At 45.7% G+C, this 13,697-nt stretch overlaps 1 protein-coding gene across 2 annotated transcripts in view; it reads right to left on the bottom strand.

The window, feature by feature from the left end:
* KRI1 (KRI1 homolog) overlaps nucleotides 1-12,081 on the bottom strand; it is a 28,556-nt gene extending 16,475 nt beyond the window's left edge. The window contains exons 1-8 of one of the 2 annotated variants that reach the window (XM_083419849.1): nucleotides 11,936-12,081; nucleotides 10,709-10,782; nucleotides 9,059-9,164; nucleotides 8,787-8,892; nucleotides 5,101-5,152; nucleotides 4,662-4,696; nucleotides 3,970-4,066; nucleotides 1,490-1,567 (exon numbers count right to left, since the gene is read on the bottom strand). In XM_083419849.1, coding sequence (XP_083275975.1) covers nucleotides 1,490-1,567; nucleotides 3,970-4,066; nucleotides 4,662-4,696; nucleotides 5,101-5,152; nucleotides 8,787-8,892; nucleotides 9,059-9,164; nucleotides 10,709-10,782; nucleotides 11,936-12,020 — 633 coding nt within the window. In that variant the 5' untranslated portion in view covers nucleotides 12,021-12,081. The remainder of the gene's footprint in view (nucleotides 1-1,489; nucleotides 1,568-3,969; nucleotides 4,067-4,661; nucleotides 4,697-5,100; nucleotides 5,153-8,786; nucleotides 8,893-9,058; nucleotides 9,165-10,708; nucleotides 10,783-11,935) is intronic. The other variant, XM_083419850.1, reaches the window with a different exon arrangement.
* Between the last annotated feature and the right edge of the window lie 1,616 nt (nucleotides 12,082-13,697).

Genomic DNA, 13,697 nt, shown 5'->3' with positions numbered 1-13,697 from the left:
TATTTTAAATACTGTGACCTTTTCTGTGGACCACCCTGAGACGTCTGGGTATGGGGCAATATATAAATTCAATCAATCAATCAATCAATGGGACAGACACATGCTTTCCTGGAGCAACGTGGGGAAGTGCCTGCTCACACAGAAAAATGTTCTGCTAGCCTCAGACTAGCAGAAAACAGCTCGAGGTATGGATTTAGCAGGACTCAGGAATTAACGGAGCCCAATCCTTTCTGTGTCAAGATGCCTGTTTCTGTTCCGTTACTTTATTGAGGCAGCTGGAAATGTGGGTTAAACCACAGAGCCTAGGGCTTGCCGATCAGAAGGTCAGCGGTTCAAATCCCCGCGACGGGGTGAGCTCCTATTGCTCGGTCCCAGCTCCTGCCAACCTAGCAGTTTGAAAGCACGTCAAGTGCAACTAGTGAAATAGGTACCGCTCTGGCGGGAAGGTAAACGGCGTTTCTGTGCACTGCTCTGGTTCGCCAGAAGCGGCTTAGTCATGCTTGCCACATGACCCAGAAGCTGTACGCCGGCTCCCTCAGCCAGTAAAGCGAGATGAGCGCCGCAACCCCAGAGTCAGGGGTCCCTTTACCTTTTAAGGAAACAGCAAATGGTCAGATCCCTTCTCCTAGCTAACTTGAGACTCTCAAGACCAAGACCAGCACACTGAGCATCTTGGCAGAGGCACTGCAACCCCAATCATGCGTTTCTGGGAGTCGCAGCTGTTCCTGAAGCCTGCTGCAAAAATCTTGTCTAGGTCTGAGGGAAACAGTGCCTTAATTCATTAGGAAGAAGCCACAAACCAGACAGTGGCCATACAGAGCCAGATGGGGCTGCCCATCATTGTAGCCCATTTTTCAGTGTCGTCCAAAGTGACGGGTCCCCAAGCCCATTGCATACCAGGTGGTATTTGACACCTACAAAAATCTGAAAAATGTATAAAACTAAATCCAGCTTATGCTGGAGGTGCAACAGATCAGAGGGCACACTTATACACATGTGGTGGCAATGTGAAAAAGTTAAGGGCTTCTGGGACTTGGTCTTTGAAGAAATGAAGAAAATCTTTAGATACAATTTTTTTGTAGTGATTTTTTGTAGTGATATAGTGATTATCTGAAGAAGCAATGCCCCACATATTACTTCTTGGACTTGATTTAATTAACTTCTGTAAACTGATGTATGGTTAGAATAAAGACAATCAAAATAGAAAGCAAGTTAAGAAGAAGATCAAAGAAAGCAGATTACCATGATTGATATTAGACCCATGTAGAGGACGAAGGAAGTCAACAAAGAAAATGGATTCAAATTTAGGTTAACACATATCTTATTTTTGAGATACGTTCTTTGCTTTTCCCTTTTTGCTCTTTTTTCTATTTTTACATTTATATAGTATTTGTATTTTGTTTGTAATATATTGTACATCTATGTATTTTATGTTTGTTTGTCAGCATATAAATAAATATATATATATAAAAATAATGATAAGACATACCAAGTCCTGGAGCTCTTCCTCTGCTTGTGGCTTCTCCTGACCTTTTAACCAACTGATGTAGTCTGCCTCCTCGTGCTCCTGAGAGAACAGAAGGTAGAATCGAGGCAACAGTGTCATGGATTATACACAGGGCTGCCTCTGAAAACTGTTCGGAAGCTTCAGCCGGTACAGAATCTGGAGGCCAGCTTGCTCACTGCCTTGGGCACAGAACACCGATCCTGGCCTGACTGCACTGTCTGCCAACTAGCTTCTGGTCCCAATTCAAAGTGCTGGTTCTGAACAATAAAGCCTTAAACAGCTCAGGAACCCAATACCTATAGGTCCACCTCTCGCCATATAAACCATCCCAAATTCTCTGTTTATCATCCGAGGCCCTTCTTCATGTGCCTCCTCCACATGAGGTCTAGAGGGTGGCAACGTAAGATTATGTGCTTGTTTTTATCCTGTATTTTATTCTGTGAACCACCCTGAGAACTTAAGACGAAGCGCAGTATATAAATCTAAACAACAAAAACAAAAACACACCACCCTGACCTTGACGAAAGGCAGCTACATTTATCTGAACGTTAAAATTTCAAAGTTTAAAGGTAAAGGTACCCCCGACCGTAAGGTCCAGTCACGGACGACTCTGGGGTTGCACACTCATCTCACTCTCTAGGCCGAAGGAGCCGGCGTTTGTCCACAGACGGCTTCTGGGTCATGTGGTCAGCATGACTAAGCCGCTTCTGGCGAACCAGAGGAGAGCACGGAAACGCCGTTTACCTTCCCGCCAGAGCGGTACCTATTGATCTACTTGCACTTTGACGTGCTTTCGCACTGCTAGGTTGGCAGGAGCTGGGACCGAGCAATGGGAGCTCACCCTGTTGTGGGGATTCGAACCGCCAACCTTCTGATCGGCAAGTCCTAGGCTCTGTGGTTTAGACCACAGCGCCACCTGCGTCCTTATTTCAAAGTTTAAAAAGGTAAAGGGACTCCTGACCACTAGGTCCAGTTGTGACCGACTCTGGGGCTGCGGTGCCCATCTTGCTTTACTGGCCGAGGGAGCCGGCGTACAGCTTCCAGGTCATGTGGCCAGCATGACTAAGCCGCTTCTGGCGAACCAGAGACGTTTACCTTCCCGCCAGAGCAGTACCTATTTATCTACTTGCACTTTGACGTGCATTCAAACTGCTAGGTTGGCAGGAGCAGGGACCGAGCAATGGGAGCTCACCTCGTTGCGGGGATTCGAACTGCCGACCTTCTGATCGGCAAGTCCTAGGCTCTGTGGTTTAACCCACAGCGCCATCCGCGTCCCCTATTTCAAAGTTTAGTGGCTATTAAAATATGTATACCCATCGTTCTGCCCCTCACCTCCTGCTCCCGTTAAGAAAGATGTCTTCACCAGGGCCATCAAAAGCCAGGTATCACCAGGGTCACCTTACAGCATGCCTGCTGATGCTCAAGCTTGAATTTTGGAGCATCGCCAGGAAAGCAACTTCTACTGCTATAGGACGGTGAAGGAGTTGCCACCCTTAGCCTTTCAATTTGAGGCATCTCTTTTACATCTCCCTTCTCTTGCAGGGGCCCAATTAGTGCCATTGCCTTCCGTTAAGAGTTTGGGTGTAATCCTTGACGCCTCCCTTTCCATGGAGGTGCAAGTTACAGCAACATCCAAGGCGACATTTTTCCACCTTCGCCGCATCAAGCAGTTGGTCCCTTACCTTTTCCGCCCCGACCTGGCCATAGTGATCCATGCGACGGTCATCTCCAGGCTTGACTAATGTAATTTGCTCTACGAGGGGCTGCCCTTGAAGCTGACCCAGAAACTCCAGAGGGTGCAGAATGCTGCAGCGAGGCTCCTCACGGGGTCTCTGCCATGGGAGCATATTCACCCAGTGCTTTTCAAACCGCGCTGGCTCCCGGTAGAGTACAGGGTCAGATTTAAGGTGCTGCTTTTGACCTTTAAAGCCCTTCACGGCCTAGGACCTTCGTACCTACGGGACCACCTCTCCCGATATGCCCCACGGAGAGCCTCAAGGTCCATAAATAGCAACACCCTAGTGGTCCCGGGCCCTAAGGAAGTTAGATTGGCTTCAACCAGAGCCAGGGCCTTTTCAACTCTGGCTCCGGCCTGGTGGAACGCTCTGCCTCATGAGACCAGGGCCCTGCAGGATCTGATTTCTTTCCGCAGGGCCTGTAAGACAGAGTTGTTCCGCCTGGCCTTTGGCTTGGAGCCAATTTGATTCCCTCCCTCTCTTTCTTTTTTCCTTTCCTTCTCCTCCTGCGATGAGGCTACATTTTAATATTTTAATGTTTCAATATTTTAATGTTGTATTTTAATTTTGTTTTTAAGTTGTAATCATTCAACTTGTTTTTATTATTGCTTGTAAGCCGCTCTGAGCCCGGCCTTGGCTGGGGAGGGCGGGGTATAAATAAAAATTATTATTATTATTATTATTATTATTATTATTACACACACACACACACACACACACACACACCTTCTCCTCTTTACTTTTGGGCCGTTTCTGCAGCAAGGATGTCGAGCTTCCACCTTCATCATCATCTTCATCACTGTCGGCCACAAACTTTTGGAAGCTGCATAGTGGGGGGGGGGGGCAAAGTCGGGTTTAGAAAGCGTGTTAAAAACTCAGATATACAGTGGTACCACTGGTTACAGATTTAATTCATTTTGGGGTGCCATGCGCACCCCAAAAAATCTGTAACTAGAGGTGTTGCTTCTGTGCGTACGCATGGTGCACAGGGACAGTCAACATAGATCAGGCATAGGCAAACTCGGCCCTCCAGATGTTTGGGGACTACAACTCCCATTATCCCTGACTACTGGTCCTATTAGCTAGGGATGATGGGAGTTGGGATGATGGGAAAAGCCCAGCTCAGGAGAAGGGAAGGAGTCCATTCTCAGCCTCAGAATCTGTTTTCTGAAAACAACAACAACAACAACAACAACAACAACAAGGGGCTGCTGTGCACGTGCAGTGATTCCCCCCCCCCCCATTATGTAATGGCAGTATACTCCCCCCATGTATGGTATTTGGGAATGGGGCCTGATCCCTTGTGCACCTCATCGCTGGAAAAAGAGGAAAGTCAAAAGTGGGGTGGGGAGATATTGTCCGCAAGCCTGTTATGTTGACGAGTCTGGCTCTCCCCTCCGGCACAGTTCTCGGCTCACCTCTCCTTAAGCTGCTTCTGCTCTTCTACGTAACTCTGAAAAATTGGGGGGGGGGAGGGAAGGGAGAAGGTTAATACCCCGTGCCACAACTCTGCACCTTTCCTAGAATGGGCCATGAATTCCCTTGGCCAGAAACAGCACAATTTCCCAAGAACTGTACAGCAACTGCCGCACCAGTTCACGATACGATACGATAATCTTTATTGTCATTGTCCCATACAGAACAACGAAATTGAAAAAAATCTACATCAAAGATTCAAAAACCAACAAGCCTACTATCCCTGCTATCCCAGCCTGGTTAACCCCCTAAAAACTCTGATACCCCATAATTAAATACAATATACTCCCACAGAGACTACCTTACCCTGCATTTAAAACCAAAATCACATTTGGATAAAAACCGTTTCTCAGGCGGGGATCTCCAGATTCCCAGACTCACCTTTCTGTTTTTAACTGGTTCTCCTTCATCGTTTTCTTCATCTTCATATTTGCTGTAGGAAAAGAGGGATAGTGAGTTGATAGTTCCATTCTGTACAACACAGGGAAGCGTGTGTGGTTTTTTAAATGCATCTTAATTAATTTTTGAGACGACAGATGTAAAAAGTCAGTAAGATGTACAAATCAGAGGAAAGGGGGGGGGGCGACCCTAACTGTAGCTGTGACTGAGTGAAGTGCAGAGATTGTTTGCGTCATCTTCTTCACCTTCAATATTAAGAAATAAACGTGGAGCGGTGGCAGGGAACTCGCATCAGAATGAAATGAGATCAAATGCCATCATCACCAGCAAAATAAAAATCAAGCAAAAGGGATAGTCGGAAACGTATCTAGGCCAGGCAAAAGAATAATCTGTCAGGGGTGAGGCAAGCGCCCCCCCCCCCCAAAGCAAGACTCACACAGAGGGGAGGGATGCTGTTCCCTCTATCTTTGAATCTCTGCTGGACATGAACTGACGGACAGAGGGAGGAGAGATTTGTTTTTTGTTTTGGCTTCATCAGCCTGCGACTTCCCCCCTCCCTGACTGATGGTTTTCAAACCTATTCTCTATGTACTGCATTTTCTTATATAGCTTATTGCTATTAGATCATAATCTTGTTTATATACTAAATTAATAAGTAATACATTTAACCTTACAAACTTCTTGTAACCCTACTAGCAATGTTAGTTGTTTGCAGTTGTCTTTCAAATATAACACAAATTTATTCTAGACTTTCAGAAAAGTCGGATCCTGGTGGTTCCAGAATTTTCCAGTAGGTTTTGCTAATTTGGCATAGTCCAGTAATTTCATCTGCCGCTCTTGTTTTGTTGGTCTTCTTGTTTCCATCTTTGAGCTAATAACATTCTCGCTGCAGTTGTTGCATATAAAAACAATGTTTTATCCTGTTTATATATTTCTCGGCCTAGTATACTTAATAGTAAAGGCTTCTGGGGTTTTTTCATAAATGTATATTTCAACATTTTTTACATTTCATTACATATCGTTTCCCAGAAGGCCTTCACCTCCTTACAGGTCCAGAGGGAGGAGATATTTGTGGCAGCGCTAAGGGAGGTAGATGGGTATAAAGAAGCTGTCTACACAGACTCATGTTCAGTTTGGGAACCAGGTTCTGTGTCAGGTAACTTTGCTAAGTCTTTCAAGTTGTCCGCCTCCAAGGCAGAGTTCAGGTCTGCTATGGAGTCTGGTCTTGGTAGAAAAGCAATGACAAACCTAGACAGCATCTTAAAAAGCAGAGACATCACCTTGCCAACAAAGGCCCGTATACTTAAAGCTATGGTTTTCCCAGTAGTGATGTCTGGAAGTGAGAGCTGGACCATAAAGAAGGCTGATTGCCGAAGAATCGATGCTTTTGAATTATGGTGCTGGAGGAGACTCTTGAGAGTCCCATGGACTGCAAGAAGATCAAACCCATCCATTCTGAAGGAAATCAGCCCTGAGTGCTCACTGGAAGGACAGATCCTGAAGCTGAGGCTCCAATACTTTGTCCACCTCATGAGAAGAGAAGACTCCCTGGAAAAGACCCTGATGCTGGGAAAGACTGATGGCACAAGAAGGGGACGACAGAGGATGAGATGGTTGGATAGTGTTCTTGAAGCTAGCAGCATGAGTTTGACCAAACTGTGGGAGTGCCTGGCATGCTCTGGTCCGTGGGGTCATGAAGAGTTGGACACGACTAAACAACAACAACATGGAGTCTGGGGAACCAGGGCCACTGCCACGACAAGCAAATGGCAAGGGCGATAGTAACCATTTTAGGAAGTATCAGATGCCCCCCCCCCCAAGCTGCACAACAAGGGAAGGTATCTTGGAATACTCGCTTCCTCTTTTTATGGAAAGTTCAGCTTTCCATAAGCATAGCCTGCCAACTAAACAGATGTTCTGTAATATCAAATATTATCTGCGCATCTCAGCCCACAGAAACAATGTTTTCCGAATTAGGTGGGAAACGATAGAAATTTCACCCTTTATAAAGGAAATTTTGAACTACTAAAAGGACTTTGGCATGGAGCTACCCTTTTCAGAGTGCTGTTGGCTTTCCAGCTGATGAAGCATCTTGGAAGATAACTCCCCAGTTTCCTTGACGTAGCAACTTTTTGGGAAGAAAGGCTGCAGGTCTAATGCTCACATCTTTGCCCTCTCACTCTTTAAATCGTTTCGTACCGTTTCTTATGAATTTGCAAGCCTGAGTGGTGTCTGTACACTAGTATTGTGTATGGACGGTGACTATGTATTATTCTTATTATTACTATTATTACTATTACTACTACTACTGCTCTTATTATTATTCTACCCAGCCCATCTGGCTGGGTTGGAGCAGGGTGGCCAGAAGAGTGTGGTGGCACAAAGGCTGGATTTCACATATATAATAATAATTTATTATTTATACCCTGCCCATCTGGCTGGGTTTCCCCAGCCACTCTGGGCGGCTTCCAAAAGAATATTAAAATACTGTGATACATCAAACATTAAAAGCTTCCCTAAACATGGCTGCCTTCAAATGTCTTCTAAAAGTCTGGTAGTTGTTGTTCTCTTTGACATCTGGCGGGGGGGGCGTTCCACAGGGCGGGTGCCACTACCGAGAAGGCCCTCTGCCTGGTTCCCTGTAACTTGGCTTCTCGCAGTGAGGGAACCGCCAGAAGGCTCTCGGTGCTGGACCTCAGTGTCCGGGTAGAGCGATGGGGGTGGAGACGCTCCTTCAGGTATACTGGACCGAGGCCGTTTAGGGCTTTAAAGGTCAGCACCAACACTTTGAATTGTGCTCGGAAACGTACTGGGAGCCAATGTAGGTCTTTCAAGACCGGTGTTATATTGTCTCGGCAGCCGCTCCCAGTCACCAGTCTGGCAGCTGCATTCTGGATTAGTTGTAGTTTCCGGGTCACCTTCAAAGGTAGCCCCACGTAGAGAACTACATGATCAGAGCTACCCATTCCCACTTTTGACCACAGCTATGTAGTGACCCAGTGATTGCATAAGACTTATTCATGTGTTCCACGAGATAAGCATTGCCACAACAACATAGACAGCTTCATCCTAACATTTGTTCCCCACCCCAAGTAACGTGACCAAATACAGTGGTACCTTGGTTCTCAAACTTAATCCGTTCTGGAATTCCGTTCCAAAACCAAAGCGTTCCAAAACCAAGGCGCGCTTTGCCATAGAAAGTAATGCAAAGTGGATTAATCTGTTCCAGACTTTTTAAAACAACCCCTAAACTAGCAATTTAACATGATTTTTACTATCTAACGAGACCCTTGAGCCATAAAATGAAAGCAATAAACAATGTACTGCAGTCACACAATCAATCAATCAGTAGCTGAACTGGGTTCCACAGTCACAAAAACAAAACAAAAAGAGCCGCAAAAACGAAAACGCAAAATAAACAGCAAAAACAGACAGACCTCAGCGTAACACTCAAAACGGAAGCGTGGCACTCAAAACGGAGCACGTTCAGCTTCTGAAAAAAGTTCGCAAACCAGAACACTTACTTCTGGGTTTGCAGTGTTTGGGTTCCAAGTTGTTTGAATACCAAGGCATTTGAGAATCAAGGTACCACTGTAATAAGAGTTCGAGACTCAAGACCCCAGGTTAACACGTTTAACACGGCAGGCACCCTGATTTTCATGTCTTACCCTGCCTTGTCCAGAATGACCTTCCTCTCATAGTCCTTCAGAAACATGGGCTTTTCTTTCTTCCTGGGGGGCGGCTTCTCGTCTTCGCTATCCGAAGAAGAATCTGCTGGCAGAAGCAATCATAGATGATCCAACAGACAATTCCAGGGAAAAAAGCTGCTCTGGGGACCCAAACTAGATCAGAAAATCCTCCGAAAAGACTCCCTGGGCCAAGCCAGAATGTTCCACAGCTGCCCCCAAGGCAAGAAATCATAACCTGGATCAGCGATTACCTTCCTCACGGTAGAAAGTGACATCCTTCTGATAAATCCGGGGGTCTTTGGTTTTCAGCAATGCCAGCGTGCTGTAAAAAGCACGATCCAATCTGGGATCCAGCTCCTGCCGCAGGAGAAGAGCACAATTAAGATTGGATATATTCTGAAAAAGATATTCAGGAGGACCTGCCTTCCTGGCCTTCTCCAATAAGAACAAAACCCAAATATTTCCATCAACTTAGTCCAAGAATTACAAGAGCTGAGATTTTGCCAAAAACCCTATCTGACCATAATTCGGTACTAATTGCCTTTAAAGGTAAGGATAAAACATCCTTTAGGTGGAGATTAAATGAAAATTTGTTAGATAATGTGGAGACTTTTGAAAGGGCTCAAAAATATCTTCCAGAATATTTCGATTTGAATACAAATAAAGGTACTGATATTGGCATAGTTTGGGACGCCAGCAAGGCAGTGATGAGAGGTTTCTTTCTGCAGAAGAATAGCATGTTAAAGAGGGGAAAAGACAGAAACAAAGAGGAGATATTAAAAAATATAATGGTTATTGAGAAACAGTTGATTAATAAACCAGAAGACCCCCAAGTTACAACTTAGTCCATCACTATGCTGAAATGGCTAAAATGACCGGAAAGATCAGAAATCAGGAAGATCAAAACTTTAATAAGGAACGGGGAGAATTTACGACTTATGTTAAAGACCATTGTAAACAGTTAAAATCGTTAGTAGAATTGGAATATCACTTGTTGCTGAAGGTTGATTCTGGACATAATGGAAGAGGTAAAAGGTTTGGAGTACAGTGGTTGGGGAGGTGGGGGGGGAATAATGAAGATGATGTGTTTTGTTAATTTGTTATGTTGAAATTGTCAATAAAAATAAAAAACAACCCTCAGCTGCCAGGACTCCTTGCCCGTTGTGGGGGCACCTGATTCCAACCCCTCAAAAATGAGCGCCCAGGGCCATGGCCCCCCTGCCCTCTCCCACTACGTCTCTTCTGTGTTATAAACATTGTAAACAGTTAAAATTGTTAGTGGGTTTGGAATATCACTTGTAGGGTGAATTCTGGACACAATGGAAATGTAAAATATTTGGGTTATCATAATAAGATGCAGGGTGGAATTATTATTATTATTATTATTATTATTATTATTAATTCAACTTATACACCGGCCTATACCTGGAGGTCTCCGGGAGGTTCACAACAAGACCACAACATATAAAATCAAACCAAAAACAATAACCCAATAACACCCCCCCCCCAAAAGCCACATTTTAAAAGGGTATTGGATGTCAATCCGGTCAGCCAAAGGCCTGGTTTAAAAGGAACGTATTTGCCTGGCACCTAAAGATATGAAGGCCCAAGGGGAACTTCTCTGGGGAGAGCATTCCACAAACGGGGAGCCACTGCAGAGAAGGCCCTGTTCTCGTGTTGCCACCCTCCAGACCTCTCGATTAATAACAGGACCCACAAAGGGGAGGATGTAAGTCCAGGAGATTCCTTGCCTTGGAGTCTTGTTTTTATGATTTATGTTTGAAAAAAATCTCTTTAAATTTTTAATATGAAAAGCCAATTTAAAAAAAAACAAAAAAACCCAAAGTTTTCCCAGCAGAGAAAACAGAAACTTCTCCGCGGCTGAAAACAGAAGGACTCACCTCGTCTTCAGAACTGGTCTCAGACTCAGAACTCGACCCATCACCTTCGCCTGCATCTCCATAGCGGTCCTGCACTGCAGGGGGGGAAGGGAGAGAAGGAGGGAAGGAGCCGGGCAGGATGTTAGAGGAACAGTAAAAGGCGACCCTCCCTCCAGCCCCTGAAGGTTCTGGGTTCAAGCCCAGGCAGAAGCAGAGCCAGATTTAGGTTTGAAGAGGCCCTAAGCTACTGAATGTAATGGGGCCCTTTATGTGTCCAGCTGTCTTTTGTCAACAACAAATTGTCGCTGTTTTTTAATAATAATAATAATTTTTTATTTATAGCCTGCACTCCCCGGGCTAACAACAGTAAAATTACAGGTTAAAAATACAGTGGTGCCTCGCAAGACGAAAATAATCCGTTCCGTGAGTCTCTTCGTCTAGCGGTTTTTCCGTCTTGCGAAGCAACCCCATTAGCGGATTAGCGGTTTAGCAGCTATTAGCGGCTATTAAAGGCTTAAGGGATTAGCGGATTAGCTGCTAAAAGGTTATTAGCAGCTTAGTGCCTTAGAAAAAGGGGGTGGGGAGCGGAAAAAACCCCCCAGGAATCGCAAGGCATTTTCGTCTTGCGAAGCAAGCCCATAGCAAATTCGTCCTGCGAAGCACCTCCAAAACGGAAAACCCTTTCGTCTAGCGGGTTTTCCGTCTTGCAAGGCATTCGTCTTGCGGGGCACCACTGTACAACTTAAAATGCAGCCTCATTTTAATAGTAGCCCATAGATCAAAACCGTAAGTGGAAGAAACATAAGGGTCAGACAGAGTCCAAACCAAAGGCCAGACTTAACAGCTCTGTCTTGCAGGCCCTGCGGAAAGATGTCAAGTGTTGAATATATGCTATATGGTAATTTATGGACCAAATAGGTATCTAAAGCCATTTGCACATAACGAATGGGAGCCTACACAACACAAAACACTGTTGTTGTAAGTAGGTTTTATTTTATTTGTTTTTTTATCTTATATTTTGGAAATGTATATCCAGTCCCCCCCCTTTAAATATTTTGGGGGCCCCCAAGAGAGTGGGGCCCTAAGCTATAGCTTGTTTAGCTTATACGTAAATCCGGCACTGGTTCGAGCCCAGGCAGCGCTGGGAGAGACTCCCCTGCCTTGAAATCCCGCGGAGCCGCTGCCAGCCAGTGCAGGCAACACTAGCTGCTCTGGCTCGCTCCGCTTCCCTCCCCGCCCGCCACTCACGCCGCTGCAGCTCCTCTCGCCGCCGGTAGCGCCCGTAGCGCGCCGCGAACGCCGCGTTGATCTTCAGTTCCTGCTGCGCCGACATGCTCCCTCCGCTCCGTGTCTTCCCGCACGTGGGCACGGGGCGCTTCCGGGTCAAGGCGGCACGTGAGGGCGCGCGGCTGCGAAACGCGCGTTCTGCTCCGCCCACCGCGTTAAAGGGAAAGCAGGAGGAGAAGAACACTGCAGATCGGGCGGCTAATTCCGATTTAAAAGTCTTGAATCGTGGACTGGAGCCAGGAAAACAATATTCGGTTCGTCGCCGAGGATCTGGGGCGTGGAGGAAACCGCATGCAAACACTGGCCGATTCAGAAATATTTTTAACCTTCGTATGTTTTAAAAGTATGGTTTCGGATTTTTTTCTTTGCTTTCTCGTTTTAAGTATAAATGTTGTGCAGCAAATAAAATCATAATGATTTTATCCCACTATGTATGTGTGTGCGTGTGTGTCAAACTGTCATGTAATTATATAGTTTTGCAGTGACTAACGAAGCAGAGCTATTAAAGTCTTAAAAACTTTTCAGTCTCTGCCTTCTTCACCTTCAAGTCTGGTGCTCTAAAAAAACTAACGCACGAAAACACATCATGAATTTCTACGTTTTTCCAGACTGTAGATCTGATTGAAATACTTCCCCACCCCCCTAGTTCACTGCTTTGCGGTTCTTGTAGGTCATTTTCAAGTGTGTTTACTAAGAAGTAAATCCAGCTTGGTGGACATTGCTTCCATTTAAGTCTGTATGAAGCTGCAGTTTTAATTCTAGTAAAATATATAAACCTTCGTACTATTAATTCTTCGTTTGTATCAGGGGTAGGCAACCTAAGGCCCGGGGGCCGGATGCAGCCAAATCGCCTTCTCAATCTGACATGCGGACGGTCCGGGAATCAGCGTGTTTTTACATGAGTAGAATGTGTCCTTTTATTTAAAATGCATCTCTGGGTGATTAGTGGGGCATAGGAATTTTTCACACACACCCCGAAAAAAATATAGTGCAGCCCACCACATGATCTGAGGGACAGTGGACCGACCCAAGGCTGAAAAAGGTTGCTGACCCCTGATTTATATGGACCAACGAGGCTGCTAGCTAGCATTTATTTATTTATTTATTTATTTGGCAGGAAGCTACTGTGTGCTCAGTGGAGCCAAGCACAATGCAAAATATTTTATTTAGAAAGGTAAACTAATCTGTATTATGTGAGCACACCTATCTTGAGAGCCTCTGGGCTGAGCAGTGGTCAAGTCTACCTTTTTCTCCTGGCATCAGCAGGCCCTGCCCCTCCCACCTCAATGGTTGGCTGGCATCCGGGAGGCAATGGAGTTCACCTTCGGGGGTGAAGTCAAACCGTTGGAGAGTTACAGAGACTAATACAGGAGAGACATGTTTTGTTGCAGCTGGGGCAGATGTGCTGGTGCAGGTGGACCTTCTCTACCCTGGCATGGTCACGTCCACAAAAGGGAAGATGGCAGGTTCCTCAAGGACGTGGTCTACGGGGAGCTAGCTTCCGGTACCAGGCCCGTTGGCAAACCAACTGTGTTACGAAGATGTCTGCAAACGTGACACGAAGGCTGGGAACGTGTGGGAATCCGTTGCAGAGGACTACAGTGCTTGGAGACACACAAATCAGGTCATGCCTCCATTGTTGTTGTTGTTTAGTCGTTTAGTGGGTCCGACTCTTCGTGACCCCCATGGATCAGAGCACGCCAGGCACTTCTGTCTTCCACTG

The sequence above is a fragment of the Podarcis tiliguerta genome (assembly GCF_965153285.1).
Source record: "Podarcis tiliguerta genome assembly, chromosome: 17".
Taxonomy (NCBI): Eukaryota; Metazoa; Chordata; class Lepidosauria; order Squamata; family Lacertidae; genus Podarcis; species Podarcis tiliguerta.
This window is presented reverse-complemented; position numbering and strand designations above follow the sequence as displayed.